The sequence below is a fragment of the Thalassophryne amazonica genome, chromosome 10 (genome assembly GCF_902500255.1).
Source record: "Thalassophryne amazonica chromosome 10, fThaAma1.1, whole genome shotgun sequence".
NCBI classification, from domain to species: Eukaryota; Metazoa; Chordata; class Actinopteri; order Batrachoidiformes; family Batrachoididae; genus Thalassophryne; species Thalassophryne amazonica.
In genome coordinates, this window is record NC_047112.1 from 29,229,924 (window position 1) to 29,257,006 (window position 27,083).

The 27,083-nt window shown below is 39.1% G+C and overlaps 1 protein-coding gene across 1 annotated transcript; it reads left to right on the forward strand.

Moving 5' to 3' along the window:
- Positions 1–1,316: 1,316 nt before the first annotated feature.
- Positions 1,317–26,080, forward strand: lmx1a (LIM homeobox transcription factor 1, alpha). The gene is made up of 8 exons (XM_034179660.1): positions 1,317–1,378; positions 1,490–1,661; positions 12,784–13,004; positions 16,760–16,932; positions 18,751–18,828; positions 19,163–19,262; positions 22,780–22,953; positions 25,569–26,080. Exons 1-8 carry the CDS (start codon positions 1,351–1,353, stop codon positions 25,700–25,702), a joined length of 1,080 nt encoding a protein of 359 aa, XP_034035551.1. The 5' UTR covers positions 1,317–1,350; the 3' UTR covers positions 25,703–26,080.
- The last annotated feature ends 1,003 nt before the right edge of the window (positions 26,081–27,083 follow it).

Consider the following 27,083-nt stretch of genomic DNA (forward strand, 5'->3'; position numbering starts at 1 on the left):
TGTGGGCAGTCTAAGGCACACCTGTGCACTAATCATGGTGTCTAATCAGCATCTTGATATGGCACACCTGTGAGGTGGGATGGATTATCTCAGCAAAGGAGAGGTGCTCGCTATCACAGATTTAGACTGGTTTGTGAACGAAATGGTGATATTGTGTATGTGGAAAAAGTTTTAGATCTTTGAGTTCATCTCGTACAAAATGGGAGCAAAACCAAAAGTGTATTATATTTTTGTTGAGTGTAGATAGATAGATAGATAGATAGATCTGACTCACTGGATTGGATTTCCGTCTAATAAATATAAGTGTATGTCGTCCCAACTAAATTAAATTAAATGATTGTGATGTGCTTTTATTGAGTTGGGGCTACATATATTTATTAGATGGAAATCCTGCCCATAATTGAATTGAGTTAATCCAAAACAGACTCATTGGATGGGATTTCCATCTAATAAATATATGTAGTCCCAACTAAATTCAATTAAATGATCTTGATGTGCTTTTATTGAGTTGGGGCTACATATATTTATTAAGATGGAAATCCTGCACATACACTCTAAGAACTGAAACACGTGGGTTTTAAATGTAATTAATACTATTATTTTCAGTATACTTGCAATTGTTACTTTTAGGGAATTAAGTAATAATGTTTTATTTGATTTAATTAATTTCAACTACAATTTTGTTTTGCACTTAATTGACAATGTTATGTGGAAAAAGTTACCTTAACTATCAGTTAAATTAAACGTTTTATTTCTTAGAGTGTAATTTAATTGAGTTCATCCAATGAGTCATTTTTTTGAGTGTAGATAGATAAATCTTGTAACTTGGACCATCCTTTTAAAAAACAGTCATTTTTGCACCTAAATTTGTTACTCTCCAAGTACGAGTAAAGTAAAGTAAAGTTTTCAATGAAATTATAAATATGCCTTGAGGTAAAAACTTTTTTTAAAGTTGGTCCAACTTTCCCCTTTTTCAGTGCAGACAGGTGTGATCACATCTCTCTCTCTCTCTCTCTCTCTCTCTCTCTCTCTCTCTCTCTCCTCTCTCTCTCTCTCTCTCTCTCTCTCTCTCTCTCTCTCTCTCTCTCTCTCTCTCTCTCTCCTCTCTCTCTCTCTCTCTCTCTCTCTCTCTCTCTCTCTAATTGGATAATTGACAGCCCGTGTACAGAGCAGCACTGTGGAGGTGGTCAGCTGCTCCTTCTGCAGGACCAACTTTTCACGCTCTCTCTCTTTCTGCTCTGTGTCCACGCAGAGTGGAAATCCTCACGTTCTGTCTTCGTGGATTTTAATCTTTTTTGTTTGTTTGTTTGTTTTTTGTCCTCCAACCTGAATGTTTCTCCTGTAACCGTGATGGTGGACGGAGCGGCGATGTCGTTAGGTGAGTCACATTTGAGTCTTTACACAAAAAAAATGACAGGAACGTAAATGATGATTGTGACGTATAGACACTGCGTGCGTGTGAATCCGCTTTGATGTGATCCGTCTACAGGTCGCGCTGTCTGTTGCGGGTGTCAGCGTGCGATCACCGACAGGTTCCTGCTCAGAGTCACCGACGGTCTCTGGCACGAGGAGTGCGTGCGGTGCGCGGCGTGCGGGGACGCGCTCAGGAGCACGTGCTTTCTGCGGGACCGCAAACTTTACTGCAAGAGGGATTACACCGAGTGAGTGTCATCATCAAGGCACATGTGTTACAACGTTATCTTACTTTTTATTGGCAAGTTATTTCCCAAAAGTGTTCCCACTAAAAACACTTTAAAAAAAAAAATCGTATTGAATTTTTCCAGTCTGCTTTGTTTCGTGCCCTCCTCACGAAATTGATTCATGCCCCCTTCATGAAAAGCGTCCCATTTTCGTGATGATTTCACGAACCTATAAATTAATTTACTTTTTTTCGTAATGCCATCACGAACTGCCATGACATTGGGTTGTTATTGGCTGAGTTTTAAAACATTACTTTCTTAAAAATTACAGATTTTCTTCCTGTTTTTCTTAGAATGTTTGTAAATCTCAATTTATTGCCATGTTGGAACATCATGGATTTAGTTCCATTTGTTTACATCTAACACAACATTTCAGGAGTCCTTAAAAATTGTCATAACAATGAAGAATAACTTTGAAATATCAAAGCATTTGCCAAAATTGCAAAAGGTTCCCATGTGACTGCAATTTACCTGTAAATCGAAATTCTTGATGGTGAAGGAGCCCTTCATTTCCACAGAAACATGTCGATCAATTGATTGATTATTTATTACTATCTCATGTTTGTGTTTGGAAAATCATGCACTGAGCTGTAAACCTAATTTTTATTAAGCTGAAAAGGTCACTTTAATTTATTACCTTCTTTAATAAAACAGACACAATTCTCCACATCAGATTTCTTTTTCTTTTTTTAATTTCTGTTTCACATTTGGAGATTTCAAATTTGTACTTCGGTGACATATACCAACGAAGATGAAACATCAACACATATACACAAAAACATAAGGGTGCCTAAGATTTTTGAATAATACTGTATGTAGTTTTAACCATATGTATGTTACAATACATCTTTTTCATAGCCAGTGTGATACCAAGCACTGAAACCTTCAGCATCTGTTGATTCTGATACTAATATTTTACCTGTCTTAAAACAACTAATGTGTTCATTCGTCTGGCTGTACTTTGATAACAGCCATCAAATAGAACCAACCCAACTGTGAAACAAATATTCTAAAGGACAACATAAATAAGCCACAACATCACTCACATGTGCAATAGAAGATGCAGATCCAATGAGATTTTATTTTAATTTCCAAATGATCCAATGCAATGTTTTTGACCAATATTGGACTGATATGACATCAAATATCAGCTCAGTGTACCCCTGATAGTAAGTGAGCTTAACATTCATACAAATGTTGAACTATTAACTTTCTAATATTTATTTTAAAAAATGTACAGTATATAAAATGTGTGGCCACTTTGAAGTTTAACTGCTTTTTTTAATAAGACTACATAATTTCCTGCACTGGTAGTGGTGTAGGTCTTGCACAACATTGTACAGGAGTGGGTGGGTTAGTCCACTGTCATCTCGGAACAACATATCAATCAAAAAGCAACTATATATCCTATAGAAGTGATTATCACTTGCTTGTTTTGTTGGTTGGAATTTGTAAAAACATTGGGTTTTGTTAATCAGATTTTTGGAGTGATTTAAATTTTTTGAATGATCACTGGCAACTTTGTATCATCATGTACCATGCAGTATAAAGTACTTGAGATGTGATTTCTAAGTTGATAATTTATTCATTTATTTAAATTAATGGAAGAAAAAAAAAAATCTCAACTTTGATGTCCATGGGAATAGGACAAATGGGCCAAGTGGGTTTTCAGTACCACTTAAGTGGACTAAACAACACTTAGAATCCAGCCTCAGTGTACCATGACCTACACAAAAATGTATGTTAGGCATCCCGGCGTGGAAGTTATAGCCAAGGGTCAATGAAGGATTACACTAAGGTTGAAATTTAAACATGCTCCAATCATATTGAGAAATATACCGCAATATTTGTCTAATCATCATCTGATCATAGTTTAGACTAACTATGACTAAATTCTACATTGTTATGGGATAAAACAGCAAAAAAATGGTGACAAAGCTCAGTTTCAGTTTGGACAGGGGTCAAAAGTTAAAGTTGCTCCAATTTTGGTAAGAAGTGATGCACATTATTGGTTGACAATAATTCAACAATAATTTGTGGCATCTGGAAACTCAACTCTAACTGACCAACTGGTCAGTTAGAGTTGATCTAACTGACCATCTTAAGTTCAAACAACTTAATTCATTTAAATGTTACCAACTGAAACAATTTGAGTTGGTTCAACATACTATTCTCTTTTTCAGTGTATTGATTAGCAGAGGTGGGACAAAGTCTCCATCAAGTCACGAATCAACAAGTCTCAAGTCATAATAACCACCAAATGTTTGCAAGTTGACTTGGGACTTAGAGATTGATGACTTGAGAATGACTTGACAGTGACTTCATCCCACCTCTGTTGATTAGCCAATAAGTGAGTAATTAGTATGGTGCCACTCAAAAATAAAGTTTCTAAATTTTATTGTCCCACCCCCCAGATTTGTTTATAATGTGACAAAATTTGGATGTATTATAATAATATTTACTGGTAGCTAAACAGCATCAAAGTTTTGTAATTTTTGGAAAAATGTGTATATGGTAACTAGTTGTTTTAACATAAACATGAGAACTGCTAACAGTTACTTCAGAACTTAAGTGCTTTTTGAATGAAAACATGCTTCATAAAAGGAAAAAGAATTGGGGGTGGGACCTGGAAAAAGTTGAAAATTTTTTTTGGCCATGATATTGAGTGGCACCCTAGTAATTAGTGATCTCTGGGGACCCCGTTGGGGTATCAAACCCCAGAGTGGGAATCAGGGACTTGTGCAACCTATTATTTTGTCTTTCGTATTTTGATACAATTTTTTTATTTAATTTATATCATGTTCTATCTTGTACATTACTTTTCAGTTTGAGTTTAAGGGAATAATTTCAGGAATTTTTATATAGTAGTGCCTTTATTATTATTATTATCATTTAATGGCATAAAGAATATGTGTTAAAGCCCAGTGGTGAGTAGAGTTTCAACATCCACAGTATGTTGGGTAAAGTTGGCACAGGGCGCTCAGAGTCCAAGGTGACTGTAGGAGGAGGAGGTGGTGGCAGAGGGAGTTGGAATGTGAGCACATTATTGCACAGTGTATACACACACACACACACACACACACACACACGCACACACACACACACACACACCAAGAAGGGGCAGAACTCTACTGACACATTGTCAAAATGTGTTAAAATTTCGAGGCCCATTGGCGTGGCAACAACAAGCTGGGGACAACATATGGTCTCATTGTGTGTATACACACACACACACACACCTATCCCATCAGCTTTCACCCAAACTCTCACAATAAACAGTGTACAGCCTAAAATGCAGCAGCTCACATTATTTCTGAACAATTTAGTGTGGGACCTCCTGCCAAGCATGCAGGGAAACAAGCAGCATTATTACGTACTCTCTAAACGCTCCACCATCATGTTCCTGGCATATTTTATGCTAACGCCCATTTGTCTTTTTAGGTTTAAGCCCTAATATAAACCTCTTCAGCCGTTCTTGGCCAAATCACAGAGTAGGAGCAGGCCTGAGGAGCAATTAGCAGAGCAGAGCCATATGTCAGAAGGTCTGGACATCCCTCATAGAGGTATGGTGAGGATGGTGTGAACTTATTTTGGGGGACAGTGCACTGTAGGAGCTTTGGCGTTATGTGCCGTGGCATCTGGAAAGATGTGCTCCTGGCAGCCCGTGTGGAGCGATGGGACGATGCCCAGCCGACCGTGAGATATCTGACCTGACCAATTAGCAGAAGGCCCCGAGCCAGAGCTCCGCCTCTGATGGCTCACGTATTCACACGTCTTCACCTTTTTTGCCGTCGTGTCTGGTGTCATGGCTCCACCGCACACAAGTGCCACTTTTGTCTCCAGGTTTGATGCGGCACAGACAGCTCCCTCCCTTCTGTAGATCCAGGAAAAGTGTGAAGTCAGCTTGGGAGTGAAGAGTAATCCATACTGAGACAACATTTGTCTCACACTCTCACCTTTCTGGGTAAATCTGTGCCCGCCGGACCACCAGGTGTGGCCACTTCTCATGGAAAAGAGGGAGATGATGCCAGTATTGTAAAGCTGGGGTTTGTAATTTTCATTCTTTGTTATTCCACATTGCCTACTTTTATTTCTAAATCCACAAATCTGCACATAATTCTGTTACCAGATTGTCAAATCATATAACACTATCAGGGTTGTTGTTGTTAGTCCTGGTTGTGTCCATGTGTGAGCATCATCTCTCACAGAGTTTTGATGCGATCTGGACAAAACTTGGTGGACGAGTTGATGACCAGTGAAGGATGAAGGAGTTTGATTTTAAGAAGAAGTGGCCCAAGTTCAAGGCCACAGGCTGAGGTCATATTTAGACCCAATGTTTTAGTGGATCCAAATTTAGTTAAAGGAACTGGTTAAAGCTACAGTGCGTAGGATTTAGATTGAATGCACTATGCCGTTGCCAGTTCTGATTTTGTTTTTCTTTAATGGTTTTGATTTTCTTGGTGGATGGGGATTCGTGCTTCCTCATCTTCTCTTGTGATAAGCATTTCATTTTCGTTATGTGGATAATGTGACGTGATTGCGTTTTGTGTTCCAGTGCTTTGCTGCAGGCTAACATTGATTTTGTTGTGCTTTTACTGACAGTTTTTACTACAAAGCTCTTGTTAACTTTGCTATTGTTGTAGGCTGATGCTGGAATTGCTCACTGCTGCTGTAGCTTGATAGCTGTTGGGGTCATTAATCAACATATGCATATTTGCTATTATTTAAACAAAATTGACAGTGTTTTTAAGTGGACACTCGTTACTCATTAGCCTTCTGAAGTGAGCTAAATTTACACGCTGTCCTTCTAAAGTATGCTATCATTACCCATTAGCCTTCTGAAGTGAGCTAACCTTACCCGCTGTCCTTCTAAAGTACGCTAACATTACCCATTAGCCTTCTGAAGTGAGCCAACTTTACCCGCTATCCTTCTAAAGTACGTTAACATTACCCATTAGCCTTCTGAAGTGAGCTAACTTTACCTACTATCCTAATAAAGTACGCTGACATTACCCATTACCCTTCTGAAGCGAGCTAACTTTACCCGCTGTCCTAATAATGTACAATAACCTTACCTGTTAGCCTTCTGATGTAGGCTAAAATCACCTATTGGGCTGAGACTACTAATAAAATCATTACAAGAATTGTCAGTGAATAAACATAACAATAAATGAATAACTGATCAAAGAAAGAACAACTAGAACTACAAGTTATAAACATGACATTGACACTGAACGACATGGATTTGTCAGCGATAGATTCCTTATTCTTCACTTACAGGGTTATTCCTGGGATGTGACTTTTGATTCCTCATACTTGTGCTGTAGACTCTGCCTCTTTTCCCAAAACTGAAATTCTCTGCAATGGACTATTTGCTGGAAACAAACTGAAACTAATGAGTCTGGGAGATTTCTTTGATTCTTTGAAATGAAAGTAATCATTGTTCCATTGGGAGTCACTGTAAATCAACCGCAGCAGAAAGGTATGCATTAAATTGTCTCTGTAAATTGAACATTAGAGCCAAAATAGTACATTACTTAAACAGTTATTTGAAACAGGCCTATTTTTGTTACTGATTTACCTTAAATACTGTCAGAAAATCATGCTCTCTAAATCACCAGATGAGCTGACTTGAAGAAAATTTGGTAACGAATTGGGCACTAACTAATCAAAGCTGAATATAAAGACTAGTCCTTCTAACACTTATCGCAATGCACAAACCAGCTAGTGCATTGTCTTTAGTATATTAATTTTTTTAATAACTTGTTGAAATTTGGTGCCATGTGACGGCATTTTATGTGTAATACTGTATCTTTATACAGAGATACTAAATGAATAGTACTGTGTACTATGTGGTATGTAAACCTTTGCTCCAGTGAAGAAAAGGTTGGTCTTGTAGCCATACAGTATTTGAAAACTAAAAATAGTACTCAATTAAATTTTTTAAAGACAATTGTGTAGATTCCTTCCTGCCACTGTGATGTTTAAGGTTGGTTAGCTTGTCAGCGGAGTCGGATTATCGAAACGCTTCAGCGGGCTGGCCGTCAGATCAGACTGGCGGTCCACTTGACCTGCCCGTCCGTATCCAATACAGAGCCTCAGTCAGTGTGTGTTTACCGATGGATCTAAATTAACCTGATCCAGAAACATGTCTGCCTGTCACCGGGGTAGCAGGCTGCTTCTCTGATTGCGAAAGGTCATCCATCAAGCAGGACGAGAACAATTGGAGGGGGCGGCTTTGCTTCTGCGTAAACGTGCCTGTGCGTCCACATTTTTGCTAAACGCTCGTCTTGTCATACAGTGTGTCGACCCTCAGGGCACTTTACTCAGTGAGGAGGTGCTCTGGATTTTGCTGACTTATTTCTGCGTAATGATCTTGTCACTAATTTGCGTGAGTAAGTCCAGCATGACGGCGTGTTCCCGCTCTCCTGACCAGTGGTGTCAAAAGTACACACATTTGTTACTTAAGTAGAAGTATAGATACTGCAGTTTAAAAACACTCTGGTAAAAGTTGAAGTATCAACTTGACCTCTTTACTCAAGTAAAAGTGAAAAAGTATGTACTCCAAAACCTACTTAAAGTACAAAAGTATAAAGTAACCTTTAAAAAAAAAAAAAAAAAAAGGTAGATGCCACTATATGAATTGAAAGCTTAATTTAAAAACTGATTCGTTCTACGTGGCCCAAAACCCAAAATTACCCCCCAACACCACCCTTACCAAAAAATAGTACTGATAAGCAGTGGTGTCAAAAGTACACACATTTGTTACTTAAGTAGAAGTATAGATACTGCAGTTTAAAAACACTCTGGTAAAAGTTGAAGTATCAACTTGACCTCTTTACTCAAGTAAAAGTGAAAAAGTATGTGCTCCAAAACCTACTTAAAGTACAAAAGTATAAAGTAACCTTTAAAAAAAAAAGAAAAAAAAGTAGATGCCACTATATGAATTGAAAGCTTAATTTAAAAACTGATTCGTTCTACGTGGCCCAAAACCCAAAATTACCCAACAACACCTGCACGCAAATGTTTCAATTCTAGAAGCTCTGAAATGCAATCTGGGACTATTCCAGATAATAAACTGCAGTGAGTGCAGCATCCATTTAGTGAAGGAAAAAAAAACAACAAAAAAAAAAACACACCTTTCCTTATTCAAATTAATTCCAGTAGTATTCTGCTCTTACTAGGATGCAGCAGTTTTCTAGTTTGGCAGATAGTTCTGGAGAAAATCACTGAAGAAATTAACAAATTGAAAATATGGTTTGACCGAAACAAACTGTCATTAAATAAGACAGGGATGAAATGGAGGTGTAAAAGTCACTAGGTGTTCACAGGAAACACTTATTTATTTATGTATGTATGTATTTATTTATGTATGTTCATTGTTAGTTGCTTTTATATTTTCTGTTGTTTCTATTCAGGTTCTTTTTGTCTCTTTCTCTAAAATTGTATATAATAATCATTAGATTATTAATATATAAACAAAAATAAATGTAAGAAATATTACAATTTGAAAACAAATGCACCCGAACGTGATGAGAGCTGCAATTGCTTAATGCTAAGTTTTAACATTGAAAATGCCATAGACATGCTAACGCGTTAGCGTCGCTCCCATTTTTAAGTTATAAAATACATCTATCAACTGTTTCAGAAGACCATAACAGGTCGGTTTAACATAGAAAAGGTAAATAATACTCACAGACGTATGCTCTTTAGGGTTTTAGCGGGGGAAAATTAAGCGAAAGAAAGAAGGAATAAACGAAGCAATAGGTCGAAGCATTGCTTCAATCTGCGAACCACTGCTTCGATTGGTTCACGGTTCAAAGCAAAGCCGCGCTGCAGAAAAGTTGATTACAGGCGCACATGACGTGAAATATATACATATATAAATATTAAACTGAAGCCAAGAGTAATGAGGTTGTTTGTTTTAAAAATGTAAGGAATAGAAAGTACAGACACTTGTGTGAAAATGTAATGAGTAGAAGTCAGAAGTAGGCAGAAAAATAAGTAATGGAGTAAAGTATAGATACCTAAAAAGTGTACTTAAGTACAGTAACGAAGTATACTTGACACCTCTGCTCCTGACGGAGCCTCTGAAAGAAACTCTGAAATATTAAAGACTTTAAGCCGCCCCATGAGGGCTGGCGGTACTCTTACCTTTTGCATTAGCAACACTAATATAATGGGGAAAGTAGTTTTCAAAACACAACATTAATGCTCACAGTTCCATTGTTCCTTGTTCCTTAACCTCCCATTGAACCGCTGAGGTATGATAGAAATGGGTATTTGCTCGGCTACACTCTGACATATTTCTTTGGAGCATCTTTTGTTGCAAAAGGAATGCCACAGACACTACGCCGGCCATATTAAACCACATACCACTGAGGCCGAGGGCAGATGGCTTGGATGGGTCAAGCAGCCCGACTGACCCTCCTGAGCTTCTCAGAACAGACTTTGCCACTTCCTTAGCAACCCTGTGGCAACAGAGGTCTGAGTAATGTTTGGCTTTAAGATGCTGCTGCACAAGACTTTCTGACATGGATGTCTGAGCCTTTATGTTCCCTTTGAACTTTTGAGCTTTTGTGTTGTGTGATACATCGGACTGTGCAGAAGTCTTAGGCATGATATTGGTTCAGGGTAAATGTGGGTATCACGTTGTGTGTGTGTTTTCCATCAGTATCTTAACAAAATACCAACTTTGAAATTTCCATACATTATTTAAAATAAATCAATTAAATGATCCAGAGAGCTTTCTATTTTATAAAAGAAAGTTCAAACATACATCATAATTTTCTTGTATAAACAATGCACTTGAAATATTACCTGTTATGTTTAACCCTTTTGTATTCAGCATCCTTGGGTACTTTGAAAGATAAATAGTATATATGTATAGAAGTTGTTGTTGTTCACCTAAACAAATTCAGTTTTAAAGTTAAATTTTTTGTTACACAAGATGTTCAATTTGTGTTGCTTCTAATGCTGAGAATACATTATAATACTGATAATAAACTTTTTTTCCCATATTTGCTTTATACATTTTCTTCAATATTTATATTTAATGTTTGTTTCTGTGTGGTATTTAATACTTGGAATTCTTTAGTGTAACTTATTTAGTATTTAGAAACTTTTCATTATTTTGCAGCATATTTATTTCTAAATAATAATATTTAATAAATATGTATTTAATTATTAAATCAATGCTAACTTTTTGCTGAACACTTTTCTTCAAAGTCAAATTCCACATAATTTATGTTGTAGTTGGTATGAATGTATTTATTGGATTGCTTTTTCTTTAAGGCCAGAACCATTTTTGACTCTATTACTACTACTACTACATTGTCACATAAAATGTTTTGTTTTTGTTGTATTTATTGGTGAGCTTTCTTACCATCACATATAGAAGCTTTTTATCATTTTTCCAGCATATTTGCTTTATTCAGTTTCTTTGATATTTACATTTGTGTATTTTGTGTAGTTTTTAATACTTGAAATGATTTATTTTAAATGATTTAATGATATAAATAAATACTCTAAAATATATGGGATATTTATATGCAATATGTATGCATTTAATTATTAAATTAAGGCCAAAATGTGTGCTCAACACTTTTCTTCAAAGTCAAATTGCACTTAATTTATGTTATAGTTGATATGAATGTATTTACTAGATCACTTTTTCCTTTAAGGCCAGAACAATTTTTTGACTTTATTATTATTGTTACATTATTATTCTAAATATTTCCTTTCTAAAATATGTGGAATATGTATATGCAATATTTATACATTCAATTATTAAATCAAGACTAACATTTTTGCAGAAAACTACATTTAAAAAAAGTCAGTCATTTATTTCATGTTAAAGTTTGTGTGAATTACTTATTCATTGTTTTCCTTCAACTGATTTTTTTTTTCATTTTTCATATTTTTAACTTAATGCCACATACAGATAATTTTGTATGACAACATTGTTTGGATAAAAATAATAAAGGCTTTAGAGTTCAGCTGGAAGCCACATAATAACAAACAATTTGAAAGATTATTTCTATTATAAACTTTCTCCACATCTGTGGAGTGTCTTAATGGTTTTACGTTTTGTTTCTTTCTTTTTTTTTTTTTGTACTTTTTTTTTAAGTTTCATTTACTGCGGCAGTTTGGATGGTGTTAAAGTTCTATAGAAATAAAATTAGTAGTCGTATTCCTGAAAGACCGACCTATTGTTTTGTTCGATTGCTTGTCACATTTGATGCATGAGTACAATAACTGTAGGAACCACAGCGTCACTCATCTTTAAATGACTCCTGTTTGTTTATGTGACAGGAATGTGTGATGCTTTGAGTTTTGCCCAGCGGCTGTGACTGAGAAAAGCATTCGGAGACTCATTCAGTGAGCTCGGCTCTCCAGTATCTTCATACAAAATTAGAAGAGTGGGGTGAAAGCTATCACTTTCTCATGGCTCTCTGCTGACCGCTCTGGTGACCCAGTCAGGTCTGCAGACAAACGCCACCTCCAGCATGATGACGCATCATCCTGCGTGACAGACCCAAAATGCTGCGGTGCCAGCCAGCGGACAATAGTCCTGCTGCTTGATGGCTGACTCTGTCTTTGTCCTGCTCTGGTTAAGCAGACTTACGGATAATTCTCCTGATAATTCCTGAGACCTGCGGCTCAGGCTCTCCCACCAGGAGACCTGATTTTTCCCCTTCTGCCTGGAGCCACGGCCTGCCGAGAGCTTTTCTTCTGCCTCCCCAGGAGCGCAGCCTCGGACACGGCAGCCGGAGCCATGGCAACAGTCTCTGAGGCTAAGCCCACTATTCCTGGTTGCCGGGCACTAAGATGCACACTGGCCAAGCTGAGGGTATGTGCCTGACAAGGAGGAAGGGGAGAAGTCAGGATGTGGGGAGAAGCTGGCAGCTGTTTGGAGTGACAGCTCCACTCGCCAACATTCGCAAACTAAACCCTGTTCTTTTGTTTTCTTTTGGATTCCTGAAATATGAAGCTGCAAACATAACTCTTTGAGCTCTTACAGTTTAAACTGAGTTTTTTTGGTTCACCACCACACATCCCTGTCCTCCCTGTTGCTTTCCAGTTTGTTTGCAGTGCATTGTGGGAGCTGTGCGGAGGCCATCTCTCCTGCAGAGCTGGTGATGCGTGTGGGAGCCACTGTGTTCCACCTGCGCTGCTTCACCTGCAGCGTTTGCTCGTGCCGTCTGCGGACTGGAGACCTCTGCGTCCTCAGGCAGGGACAGTTACTGTGTGCCAGAGAGGACTACCACCGCTGCCTCAGCAGCCCAGCTTCTTCTGACACAGGTACAGGCTTCACATGTCAGCCTGGATGGATGCTGTGGGGGGAAAAGGCCTTAATTTGTTTGTCTCGCTTTTCCAAAAATGTTATCGTTTCTTATTGGTGTTGCATGTTTTTTGTGCACAAAGCTCATCGATTGCCTACAACTGAAACTGGACAGACATTGTCATGATACGTATGACACAAATGCATGTTTTACCACAGTTACCCATATCACATATATCACCTACGAACCAATGTAGGGGATGCATCATTATTATTATTATTATTATTGCCTCTTTATGCCAAGCTTTGCAGTCAGCCATGCTTCCATATCTGGGTGCATTGTAACCCGTGCAGCGCTCAGAAATCAGGTAAACATGGACATCACTGACACAAAGTGATGCTATTTGACATCCAGTGTCCACGCCACAGCTTTCCATTTGAAGAGCAAGCAGAGTTGGGTGACTACAGCGGATGGCTCTGTTCGAAATCTCAAACTTTCATGGTCACACTCATCCAAACCCGGATAAACCTGGGCAGCTCTCTTATTTATTCAAGTGTAGTTGCCAGGTGCTGGTATGTGAAAGTGTTCAATGCATGAAAGTGACCAGATGTTCAGCTGACAGTAAAAATCCCAATAAAAAGATGTGGATGGCCCATTTCATTTTGGGTTGATTTTTGACGATATGCAAAACACATATTGTGTTGTAACATGCAAGTGCCACATGCATGCACAAAAAACATGCAACACCAATATGAACATACTTATTCACAAAACATCTGCTGTCCATATTTCCCGTATTACATCGTAATGTGCATTACATGTATACACAGTAAATTTTGCTGAGTAAAATATACTGTGCCAGGATAACATTTGGTTCCAGTCTAAATAGAGTAAAATACACTATTATAGAGTGAAATCAGCTCTACCGTCTTGTCAAATCAAATGTTTCTACTCCAATAAGAGTTTATTTTACAGTGTGATAGAGTTGATTTAGCACTGTGATAGAGTACATTTAACTGTATTTGGACTGGGACCAAATGTTATCCCAACAGAGTAAATTTTACTCTGCAAAATTTTCTGTGTTCAGTTGTGCGCACAAATAAAAATTTACTACCGAGCAAATCAGGAGCAGTCAGGAAGAAACAAAAAAGCATAATGATGCAATCACCTGTGGCCAACGTCCATTGGACTTAAAGAATGTGTGCAGTTGAGATGCTCAATTAGATTGTTGAAACTACAAATAAGAGCAGCTAAAAAAAAAAAAAAAGCTACACACCAAGGTGTGTACATAAAGATGTAGACAGTGCAATTGAAAGAATGGAAAAAGCACCCCAAAAACAATTGCACCCAACATCTTATTGCATGCACACAACAAACGGTGAGATAGTGGCTCGCTCGCACCTTTCTCTCTGAGCAAACAAAAATCTAATCTGCATTCACTAAATGTATTTGTGTTTATTATTATCCACATAAACACCCAGTAATATCACTTAGGGTGTTGTCTTCTATCTCAGCGTGGCACAGCAAAGCTGCTTATTGTGTGTGCATGAAACAATCAAGCATGGGAAATAATTTCATATTATGCACACACAGTAGCATTTTGAGTGCTGATTAACTGTGTCCACCTTACACATTCTCATTCACAACAGAGCTCTACATCTGCCCCTGATGGGACAACCTGTGCAGCTCCTTCTTCTCCTCCAATGCTAAAATAGAGACACACACACCATAATGTGTGTGCTGTGTTTTGCAGTTATTTTGCAATATGTTTCAATTTATTTAATTTACATAGTGCTAAATCACAACAAAGTTGCCTCAAGGTGCTTCACACAAGTAAGGTCTAACCTTACCAACCCCTAGAGCAAGCACACAGGTGACAGTGGTAACAAAAAAACTCCTCCTGGTGATATTTAGGAAGAAACCTCAAGCAGACCCGACTCAAAGGGGTGACCCACTGCTGAGGCGATTCTAACAGTTATAAGATTTTGCGAAGTTTTACAAAACAGAAAATGACAGCAAAAGATGAATTTGATGAGAAGTCCATGCAGGCATCCAGTCACACACCGTTTCAGAAATTATGCAGTCGTCAAATCCAGCACATGATGTCATGATGTCATCCGCACCTTGGACAGAGAGGAAAAAAGCAAAATCAGTCGGCTAGAAAAACTACACCTAAGGTAAAATTCATCATTAAGCAACAGCAAAGCAGGGAAAATACTAAAGTGATCGGCGGCCGCTAACCCTAAGCTTCACTAACAGACTCAGAATTTAGATAATGTTGAGGCCGAGACCCACTCCGTTTATTAATAGAATGAATTTAAAAGGATAGGAAGCATACATACTATGCCAGTATGCTAGCCATGCAAGATGGAAATAAATGTGTCTTGAGTCTGGACTTGAAGGTCTCTATATATGTTCCTGCATTACATTGATTAGTCACTGTGTTACATTGATAAGGCACCATCGAGTCTTAGTGTTGGTGTACTTGAATCACAAAAATGACAACGGTTCATCAAATGCCAGCAGACAGAGCCTCTTCATAAAAAGCCATACAAATGGAATCAGAATTCAGACTCGACCAGGCCTATGGAAATCTGAGAAAAATCATCAGTGAAGATGTAGTTCCAAAAAATTTGAGAGCAATCAGAGTGTGCATGCCTCTGCCAAGGCCCACCTGCTATAACATGCATTCTTTTCTTTTATCCTATTCGGACCAAACTTCATTGATTCATGTCTACAAACTGAAAAACAGCTGTTGGTAATGATATAACTACAAGGGCCCGGTCATATGGCACACAGCGATAGCTGGACGAAGGAAAAAAAGTCACAAATCGTCGAGAAAAATTGGATGAATAAGCCTGCACTTCTCCTATCACCAAAATGCCTGCGAGTCCAGAGCGCTTAAAAGAACAAAACACAACTGAAACTAACAATAAAAACGAAGCGAACAGCGACCTTGACGCTTTAAACAATATCAAAACGAAACATTCATGATGACATGACTTGACAGCGGGTATCTGACCGTGCACCAGCCTGTGATCATTTCTGCAGCCACCCTGTACTCTGCACAGCACCTGCAGGTGCAAGATCTGATTGTCTTGCAACATACGTGAACAGTTAAAAACGTTCTTGCCGCTATTCTTTCTGTATGAAAACGTTGCTTTTTGTCCCACACATGGATGAGTCACGTTCAGCTCGTCGGATCTTTAGTTATTGATCCGTTCAGATATCATCAACGTTTGTGCAAGATGTCGGACCTGGGAGGTTGGGCGAGGTTGGACGACAGTCAGACGGAATGCTGATGGTACGGGAACTATACAAACGATGAAGAACCATCAAGACAGAAAGCAAAACAGAATACGAATGAATTGAGGTCAGGATTTGTTCACATTTTTCATCAGTTTGAAAATTCTGACGAAGTACCAGCTACAGGAACGAAGCTGGACGACGGTTAAACGAGGTCAACGTAAGTCCAGATTTCTTGTTTTGTTTTGGCTTTGGTGTCCTTCGTTAGTGCCATGTGACCGGGGCTTAATACAGCAGCAGGTAACTTCAACCAGTGTTGCCTTGAAAGGTTCCACTGAAGCAGATCAACGTGGTCATCCTTTACACTCACTGTCCCACACACACACACACTTGAGACTGCTTGTTAAAACTAATAGTCTATTTGTGTGTTTCCCCTTAACTATTCATTATACGTATTACTAATAACACTTTGGTGTTTTCCGTAACCCAATTAATTTCATTTGTGTTTCAAATGTTGCATCCGCTTAGGTAAAAGTGATGAGGAGGAGGAGGAAGAGGAACCTGAGCGGGCAGCAGGCAGGAAGATTCGATCAGAAGAGCTGGAAAGCAAACGTCCCAAAAGGCCGCGCACTATTTTGACAACTCAACAACGACGCACCTTTAAAGCATCATTTGAGGTCTCCTCCAAACCATGCAGAAAGGTAAAGCATTAAGTTTCTGTTCTTCTCGTATTACTGAATCAGATTTTGCATGGTGTTTTATCCCTGTGTTTGTTTGTTCAATATTCAAAAATTAAAAAAAAACATTCACCTCATGTAGCTGGGGTAGATGCTGCTCCAGTGCACTTTGATGCGTTACGCATAGATCCATTTCCTTGCTAGAAAACCGCACATTTGAACCTGTCATCTAATAATGCAACAAGTTACAACTCTCAGCTTCTAAAGGTAATGACAGATGACAAATGACAGATCTGACTGCTTTAACTCATGTCATGCCCAACGCACACATGATTAATTCAGAAACAAAATGTTCAGTTCAAATCAATCAAAAGAACCAAATCTTAAAAGGTATAGGACCACCTAAATTTCACTCAACTGACAAAATTTAGTTTCTCCTGAAATCTGAGCATTATAATGTCAGGTTATTTTTTAAACATCTTGTAAAATTACAGCTCATTTTAATCAAGAGAACATATTTATTTGGGGCAAACTTCATAACAAATATTACCTTTTCTTTTTAATGAAGGAGGGCTTGTATGCGCGCAAGCATGAGCGTGCACGCATCAGCTGTGGTCAAAAGGTAACTTCCTGATGTCCGTGAGGTGTCTTGTAAATCACTTCAGGTGTTGGGCAGCATGGTGGCTTAGTGGTTAGCACTGTTACCTCACAGGAAGAAGGTCATGGGTTCAATTCCCACCTGTGGCCTTTCTGTGTGGAGTTACATGTTTCCTCCCACATTTAAATGCATGCATGTTATAATTGTCCAGGTCTCCCTTGTAAAAAAGGTTTTGATCTCAACAGGACTAACCTGGTTAAATAAAGATTACAATAGGTGTTTTTAGGTTACAAAAACAGCATTTTTAGAAGTGTTTATTTTCGCTAGCTTTTACATAAGATATGAGAAACATGTTAGAGTTACACAGAAACGCAGCGGATTCAGAGTGTTTTTCACCATGTTGGATTAGCTGCCTCTCTGATTGGCTGTGACCGTGTCCTCCCCAGAATGCCTTGCAAAGATCTGGGGAAGCCCCCACGTGATCTATGACGTCACTGTTGTAGACGGTAGTGGTCTTAACTGTCGCTGCTGTAAGTTGTTCAAAGTCGTCTGTTCTTTTGAATATTTACCCTTCAGGGGAACTTTTGAATAATTTTTTTGTAGACAACTCACATTTTGATTCTATTGGTGATGCTACGGCAACACAGTGGCTTAGTGGTTAGCACTGTTACCTCACAGCAACAAGGTCATGGGTTCGATTCCCATTTGTGGCCTTTCTGTGTGGAGTTTGCATGTTATTCCTGTGTTTGTGAGGGTTCCCTTCGGGTGCTCCGGCTTCCTCCCACATGCAAAGTGGTAATGTCATATTAGGCTAATAAATAAAATTGTAGTGGTGGCAAAGAAAATCCTTTTTATGCGTTACATGTTAAAAAGCTTACTGGCCCTATACTTTTAACACCAGTCACCCCAATGTGCCACATATGAGTAAGTCCTGAGCTCTACTTTGCACTGTGATTATGCGCTGTGTAAATAGCAAAGTGAAGTTGGACATGCCACAGATGCATTTTGGCCATGTACTTCCAACTGTCCAACATAGTTTGTCAAAATAGGGCCCTAAGGTAGTTGTCTGTTAGTCTAGACAACTTTACTGATCTCTTACAGTATTTGACTTCCCAAAGCACAAGTCATTTTTTTTAAAGTAACATTTCATAAAACAAACAACTTCTTTGACGTGGCTTCAACTGACCTCTGTCACTCTCACCCTGTCTCTCCTTCTTTCTCTTTTCTTGGAATCTTAATCCAAGGTAAGGGAGACCTTGGCAGCAGAAACTGGTCTGAGTATCCGGGTAGTGCAAGTCTGGTTCCAGAACCAAAGAGCCAAAGTAATAACACACACACACGGTCATATGCACACTAATAAAAGCACTCTTTCTGCACAGTGTTTGTGTGCCAGAGTTGAAATCAGCACAGTTATCTCTTCATACAGGAAACTGATGACATCTCATTGCTAGATGACTGTAGATTAAACCTCATATTTCCTCACAAAGTGAGCACACGTGGGGTTTTGTCTTCTCCAGTGAAACCTGTTCTTTACCGCATTGTTAATATATTGCAATTTAGTGAACATGGTTTGACGCCTGCGTGCGAGAGGCGCTGTGGGCTGAATTTTGCAGTAGACCTTTATTAGCTTTAAAATCCGGCGATGCCTGTTTGCAGATGAAGAAACTGGCCAGGAGGCAGCAGCAGCAGCAGCAGCAGCAGCAACAAGAAAAGCAGCACACACCGGAGCAGCAAGAGCACACGTCACATCACACAGGTATCATCTTATCCACAAACGCTTGTATTCCCCAAATTCCACCCCAGTTTTCTAATATGTTTTACTTACTTTTATTCAGTGGTGGGCACAGTTAACCTAAAATTTAGCTTGATTACAGATTAGAGTCTTTCCCGTCGTCCCTGTGCACCTGGAAGAGTTCCGGTCCAGCTCGCTGGTTGTAAATAACAAAAATGGCGTCACCACTCATCATGCATGAGGCAAACAAAATGCAAACCAGCATGAAATGTGTTCACCGAAGGCATCGAAACATAAGTTACATAAGTTAATGTTTATATAGATTTTTTTTTAAAATATCTTATCAAATCTCACGCTGAATCACACCCAAATCACATGCCAACGATATTCCTGTACCACAAGGTCTGTATTTCCTGATAACCACTACGAAACAACAAATGTCCGTGCAACACCATGTCACCATGGGATCGGAACTCCTCCACATGCACAAATGCTCATGGGACCCTGAAGTCGAGAATGAATAGGTACGGTTGGGCCAATGTCACTTCCGCTTAGTTACGACCGCCATTTTGGATCACTGCTGAAAACAAACTGTACGTGCAGTCACAACCACTGTTGATATAGGTGTTTTTACTGCTGTTTATTCGCAAAGGCCTGTCGATTTGGTCATGTCAAATGGCCTATGAGTATGTGGAGAGCCTTGATAGGTGTTCAAAAGGTGTTGCAGTTAAAGAGCTTGTAGTTGGATCTCGGGATCGAGCTGACGGCCCGGCGCGAGGCAAGCTGTCATCTGTCCCAGGCCCTGCCTCTCGGCGCCCCCTTGATGCTCTTAGCTGAGTGTTCCGTGGGGTCCGAAGCATTTACTTGAAAAAATTAGTGTGTTCAAAGCAGGCCGGGTCGGCTGAATACCCCAGCTAGGAGCTGGGGCCATGATTAAGAGGGACGGCCGGGGGCATTCATATTGTGCTGCTAGAGATGAAATTCTTGGACCAGCGCAAGATGGACAAAAGCGAAAGCATTTGCCAAGAATGTTTTCATTAATCAAGAACAAGTCAGAGGTTTGAAGACAATCAGATACGTCATAGTTCTGACCATAAACAGTGCCACCTAGCAATCTGGCGGCGTTATTCCCATGACCAACCTTGCTTAGTTGACTGATAGCAGCCAGCCATTTATCCCTTCTGTCTGGACTTTAGTGGCGCTTTGGGAGTTCAAAAAAAAAACAACACACTTTGAGTATATATAATGTATATTAAGTAGAAAAAAATGTGGCCGAACGATGCGAGCACGATGGACATCAAGAAGGAAATGAGCATGACAGCGGTTTGTTTTCAGCGGCTCGCTGGTTACTATGAGCGTTGCTATGTGCGCATGCATCAGGGACCCAGATGTCCGACCGTACCTATGAACTGCTAAAACATTTAGCTGTTGCTAACTGCTAACATGTTATATGAATACAACTTTGGTGGGGGGTTTTTTTCCTTTTCTTTTTTTTGGCACTCAGAAACTTGAAAAACTGACCTGAAGACCTGAATTGTAATTAATGTGCTGTTGCATAAACATGGAGGTTCTCAAAAAGGTTTAGCATGCCAAGACCAGATGTCATAAAGGGCGTATCTCACTCCAGTCAACACCATCTTTTAAAAAATTATTTCCCAGATTCCAAGTTATTTCTTCTAAGTCTTTAACTTGTGGGAGCCCTGATATAGCTGATAAAGGTAAAATATGCCAGAGTGTGTGCAACAAAAATACAAGACAGATTCACAACCACTTTTATCCATAATCATTACATAAAGGTGTTTTTATAAAGGTATGCAGAGTCTACTCCAGTTGTTGGCCAGATAGAGGAACTCCTCTCTGTTTTATATGTAAATAATGTTAATGTGAAGCATTTTACAGCTGATGAACTCGGATTTATGTTATTACAAATGTGGTTTTATTAATTTTTTTAATTAGTTGTCTTTTTATTCTATTTTTTTTGCTTTATGTTTTAGTCATGTAACTCTCGATTTTATTTTATTAATCCAGCTGACATCACACTGCCTTTTTACTCGGATTGGAAATCACTGTGTCTCATCACTCAGTATTTGCAAATAGTCTTCTCATCAATTTTTCCTGGATAGCTGGCGGGATAGCTACCGCTGTCTCTTGTTACTGTAAAATGGCCACTCTGATTGAAAATGAATGTTACATCACCGCTTTGCCTCTGTCGCTTGTAGCTAATGTGACCGTAGGGGGATGCACGTGTCTCATGCACACAGTGTCCAAGCTGAAACTTTTTAAAATGGTGCTAAAATGAAAGTCAAGATGCTCTGTGGTGTCACACACACACGTATCTGGTGTGTTTGCTGATTCACACTGAGCGGGACTCTGCATGTTGCACAGCCTGAATACTGCTTTTGGTGTGTTTTGAATAAAAACTGTTGTCTCTGAGTCATGTGGCGCCGGAGTTACTGCCATAAAAACACAATCCTCATGCATGCTGTCCATTCTTAAGTTACCTTCACCTGGTTGTCAGATCTTCTATTTGCTTTAAGGATATATCGCTGTGTTTTTAATAGTACAAAACTGGAATGTAAAAATTTCATATGTTGGAATGATGAACCAAATGAACATTTAGTTTGGTTTTATCCCATCCATTCATTGTGGGAATCAGAAAAATCTGAGAGCTCACACTTTATTTGCTCCAGTAGATTGGTCTGTCAACTCCCATTGATGACGTGAACTGGCTGAAAAAGGGCCAATCACAACCGTTTATCTGATATCGCGTGGGTTTTATACGTTACGATATGATACGAAGTTGATAAAGAAGTTAGCTTGAGCCTTTGCTCCTGTGTTATAGAATGAGGTGCTCGTTGACACGAGGCAGTCTGATGGTCTTAAATCTTTTAAATCCAAACTTGAGACTCACCATTTTTCAAACATGTATAATTATTTATAATTGGTCCTAAGTAACTTCTTTTGCCTTCTCCTGTTTTGCTAGCTTTGCTTTTGCGCTTTTGTCCTAACACGGCTGATCTGGTACGATTCTGCATTAATTTGGATGCCCTTCCTTACACAACTCCAAGCGTTCAAGCAGAATAGGGCATTGGTGCCGTCAAACCGCTGTGTAAGTCACACCTGTCAAAAAAGCCTCTTGAAGAGGAAGAACCCATATATAATTTTTACTGAAAAGTTGTTATTTGGCAGCACAGGAGCTTAATGGTTGTCTCACAGCGTGAAGGTGCCGGGTTCTGACCTGGTGCTTTCTGAGTGGAGTCTGCATGTTCTCTGTGTGGGTTCCGTGCAGGTGCTCCAGCTTCCGCCCACTTCCAGAGACGTGCAGGTTAGATCAGTTGGTAACCTTCAGTTGACCTTAGGTGTGAATGAGTTTGTCTGTCTATATGTGTCAGCCCTAAGAGAAACTGGCGGCCTGTCCAGGCTGCCGCCGTGACCTTTAACTGGAATACACTAGTTCAGAAATTAGATTGATGTCATTGTGAAAGTACAAAATCTCACTTCAGAGCCGAACATCATCTCCTGTATATTCTGTGCCACACAGCGCCCTCCTGTGGCAGTTTCACCTCTGACCTGGAGCACCTGGGGTCGTCCTACTCCCTCATTCAGCAGCAACAGATGGAGGTCACCACCTTAAAGCAGCAGGACTATGTTATGGACCCCTTCAGTCAGGGCCTGACCCCACCTCAGATGCCCGGGGACCACATGCACCCCTACGGTAAAGACCTCTGAATCACCACGCAAAAATGAAGATTATATGGTTACAGTGGTGCTCTACTACGGAAGCGTATTGCATTCACTTGATAAATTTATTTTTTGGTTTGTTTTTTGAAGTAATTATTTGTGTTTTTTGGAGTAATTTCTTTTTTGTCTGTTTTTCAGGATACTTATTTCTGTTTTTCTGAGTAATTTATTTTTTGGTTTGTTTTCGGAATAATCATTTGTGGTTTTCTGAGTAATCTATTTTTTTTATCTGTTTTTCTGAATAATTATTTCTATTTTTCTGATTATTTTTTGGTTTGTTTTTCTGAGTACTTTATTTTTAGGTTTTTTATTATTATTATTTCTTGAGGCACCACATAGCCAGCCTGAATGCATTTCAAATGCATCATCCTGTATCCATGGAGCATACCGTATCTGTCCAACTGATCCTAGAGAAAAAACTGCTATATCTAGCAGATCTGAATGGGCGTTCCTTCTGAACAGCCGCAAAGTCCTCAGGTGCCTGTGTAGAGTCGACAAACTAATGATGATACCATCTATGTGACTTAAAGACAGGGCAATCTCCCAGTGTCTTAAACCCAAATCAAAGTAAAATTTGACTAAACTGAACAATGGTATGTTTCTTACCAAATCGAGCTCTCAGTGAATGAATGTCTTCAAATGCTCCCTAAACTAAAAAAAAAATTAAAAATTGGTCCAAAAAAACAGAAGAAAAAAAAAAGTCATAAAATCAGGGAAAAAAAATAAAATAAAAATCAACCATAAAAATAAATTACTCAGAAACAGAGGAACTCAGAAAAACAGAAATAATTATTCCAAAAAAACAGACAAAAAATAAATTACTCCGAAAAACAAACCAAAAAATAAATCTATTAAGTGAATACAATACGCTTCCGTACTCTACAAAGCACCTATTAACTAGTATGGTTTGGGGGAAAATAGTGAGACATTTGTTAGTATTGCAAAAAGAATTTTGATTGTGACAGCAAAAATCTACCTTAATGAGTCTGTGTTGGTGCAATTTTTTTTCTTCTTTGACTCTATGGAGTTACTGGCGTTTATCACTGTTTTGCATCGAACTATGAAATACTTAAAGGAGCACCCCATCCAATTCTAAAAACCTACCTTCTGGTCTGTTCATGTTTGGAAGACAGAAATTATACCTCAAATTGAACAAACCAAATTGAAAACCTGTAATGTAATTATTTAAAGCTGTGCAGCCTTTCAAATTTCACAAAACTACTGAAATTTAGTTTACACCGAAATCCGAGCATTATAATATAGGTCTGTTTTTGTAATAAAAGTAAGACCCTTTAGCTGCTCCCTTGTCTTTCCACTCGGGGTTGCCATAGTAGAACTGATGTGGATCTGCATGTTGAATTGGCACAGGTTTTACGCTGGATGCCCTTCCTGACCCAACTCTACATTACTTGGAGAAACAGACAGGGGTGGGGTTTGAACTGGGGACCTTCCACACTGAAACCAATCAGGATGTGAGGTCATATCTCAATGATTTGATGTATCATAACCAAATTTGGTCAATGGACTTTCAGTTGTGAGGAAGTATAACAGATTTGGTATAATTTTGACCTATAGGGGGCACTATAATAATCACAAAATGTGCTTTTTGTACATAATAGTTGATGTGTTATATTTTATATCACAATTATTGTCTGGTGAAACAACGGGAAGCCTCAAGGCTGGTGCAAAGCAAACCGTCATGTCAATCAAAACCCTGCTGCGCTGTAGGTGCCAAACAGGAAGTGAGGTAATATCTCAACAATGCTTTCACGTATCAAAGCCAAGCATGGTACCTGGACTCTAGAACCAGCTGAGAGAAGGCACAAATAATTTGGTGTCATTTGACCTCTAGGTGGTGCTACAATATTTAAAAAAAAATGTATTTTCACTAACAACCGCTGATGTTGTGGATGTTAAAATAGGATTTTTCTGACTGGTGGTACTGTGGGAGTTCCTAAGGAGGAGACATGACTGCCATACTGGGTTTTGGCCAGTCCTCATGCAAATTGGTACAGTAGATATTCAGATGACGTTTCACAGCTCTGTATTGAAGTAATATCAGTTGTTCAAAATGCTCAAAGTAACATCCAATCGAAATCAGTTGTTGTTGTCCATTTGGCTGCTCCCGTTTGTATGGGGTGGCTGCAACGGATACAGTTAGATCTGCATTGATATTTGGCACAAGTTGTTACACCGGATGTCTTTCTTGACGCAACTCTAGTCTTACTTGGAGAAACACAGCCCCTGATCTTCCAAAGAGGTCTCCCATCCAAGTACTAACCAGGACCCACTCTGATGGGATCTTACACAGAGAAGACTGGCTGCCCAATAGAAATCAAAACCAAATGTGGTCAGAAACACCTGACAAAACACCACCAAGGACGGCCTCAACTTTACTGACTGAAAATCTGACTGACTGACACTGTGAAGAGAAATAGAAGGATTTTAAAAACATGTTACGTCATCCTAGATGTTTCTCCTATTTTTCCCCACTCTTACACCAGTGCAGACTAAACGTGCTGAATATATTTGAAATGTTCAGATTAACAGCTAACTGAGCCGTCCTCAGTGATGTGGTGTGTTTTCTAGGCTATAAGGGCCTGTATGGTGAACTGGACAGAGATGTTCAAGAGACTGATGACTGCCCGTCTCTAGGTGATTCCTCTCTGCTCACCCCCATTGACCGCCTCTACTCCATGCAGGACTCATACTTCACCTCTTGAGAGTGACGCATCTCTCTCACTGTGTTAATGGATCACTTCCTCCTCTCGTCACTTCTCTGTGAGCACAAGGTGCAACATGCTGTAAATCAATCATCTGGATGAGACGGTGGATGTACGTTTTCCCTATAAAAATGATTACATGACTGCCTTGTATGCTTTATAGTCATAGTATACAAACAGGCTCACATATGTCCAACGCACAATAAGACTCACACACATGAAATGTTCAGACCTCCACTTGTTTGAATGGTAGATTTTGAAATTCTAACATCTACTAATGTAAATAGTTGTTTGGGTGTGTATTTATATTTATTCTCACATGCATGCTACTCTTCTTGAATGATTCAATAATGATCAATAAATGGTCATCAAACAGTTAGTGGTCTTGTACATGTGGAATTTTACTGATTTATTGCACTGCATTATTTTTTATTTTGGATTAAATCTGAAAAGGAATCTTATGAAGCCACATCTTATTATGTCAACCCTGCTGATTTCTCTTTCTTAGAAGTTTACATAAATAGAAAAGTGACATAAATATTAAGGTATTCGCTAGTAAAGTCAAGGGCAGCCTTTTAATCTAAGAGTGGTCTGTGGACCACACTGGGGTCTGTGATCGCCCCCTAGTGGTCTGTGAGTATATTGGTAAATTATATCTTAAATTAAATTCGTATTATTCTAACTTACGTGTTTCTCAGACTGTTTAAAAATGACTCAAGTCTAATAGAAATATACTGTTGTAATGTACTGTTGGAGTGGTAAGCAGACCTGTTGTTTTTGGATATTTGTGGAGTTATGTGGTCTGCAAGATTAATATTTACTTATTTGTTTAAGTGGTCCTTGGTCTGAAAAAGTTTGAAAAACACTGGTTTGGTAGTAGAAAATGTCCAGAAGGACAGTAGGACAGGCAGACTGCAATTTCAGTTATACTCAACAAAAATATAAACGCAACACTTTTGGTTTTGCTCCCATTTTGTATGAGATGAACTCAAAGATCTAAAACTTTTCCACATACACAATATCACCATTTCCCTCAAATATTGTTCACAAACCAGTCGAAATCTGTGATAGTGAGCACTTCTCCTTTGCTGAGATAATCCATCCCACCTCACAGGTGTGCCATATCAAGATGCTGATAGACACCATGATTAGTGCACAGGTGTGCCTAGACTGCCCACAATAAAAGGCCACTCTGAAAGGTGCAGTTTGTTTTATTGGGGGGGGGGATACCAGTCAGTATCTGGTGTGACCACCATTTGCCTCATGCAGTGCAACACATCTCCTTCGCATCATCCGTGAAGAGAACACCTCTCCAACATGCCAAATGCCAGCGAATGTGAGCATTTGCCCACTCAAGTCGGTTACGACGACGAACTGGAGT

Excerpts from the sequence above, each read along its gene's own strand:
- lmx1a (XM_034179660.1), top strand. The coding sequence starts at position 1,351 with ATGGTGGACGGAGCGGCGATGTCGTTAG. Across the intron at positions 18,829-19,162 it reads TCCAGAACCAAAGAGCCAAA|ATGAAGAAACTGGCCAGGAG; the intron begins GTAATAACACAC and ends GCCTGTTTGCAG. Across the intron at positions 22,954-25,568 it reads GGACCACATGCACCCCTACG|GCTATAAGGGCCTGTATGGT; the intron begins GTAAAGACCTCT and ends TGTGTTTTCTAG.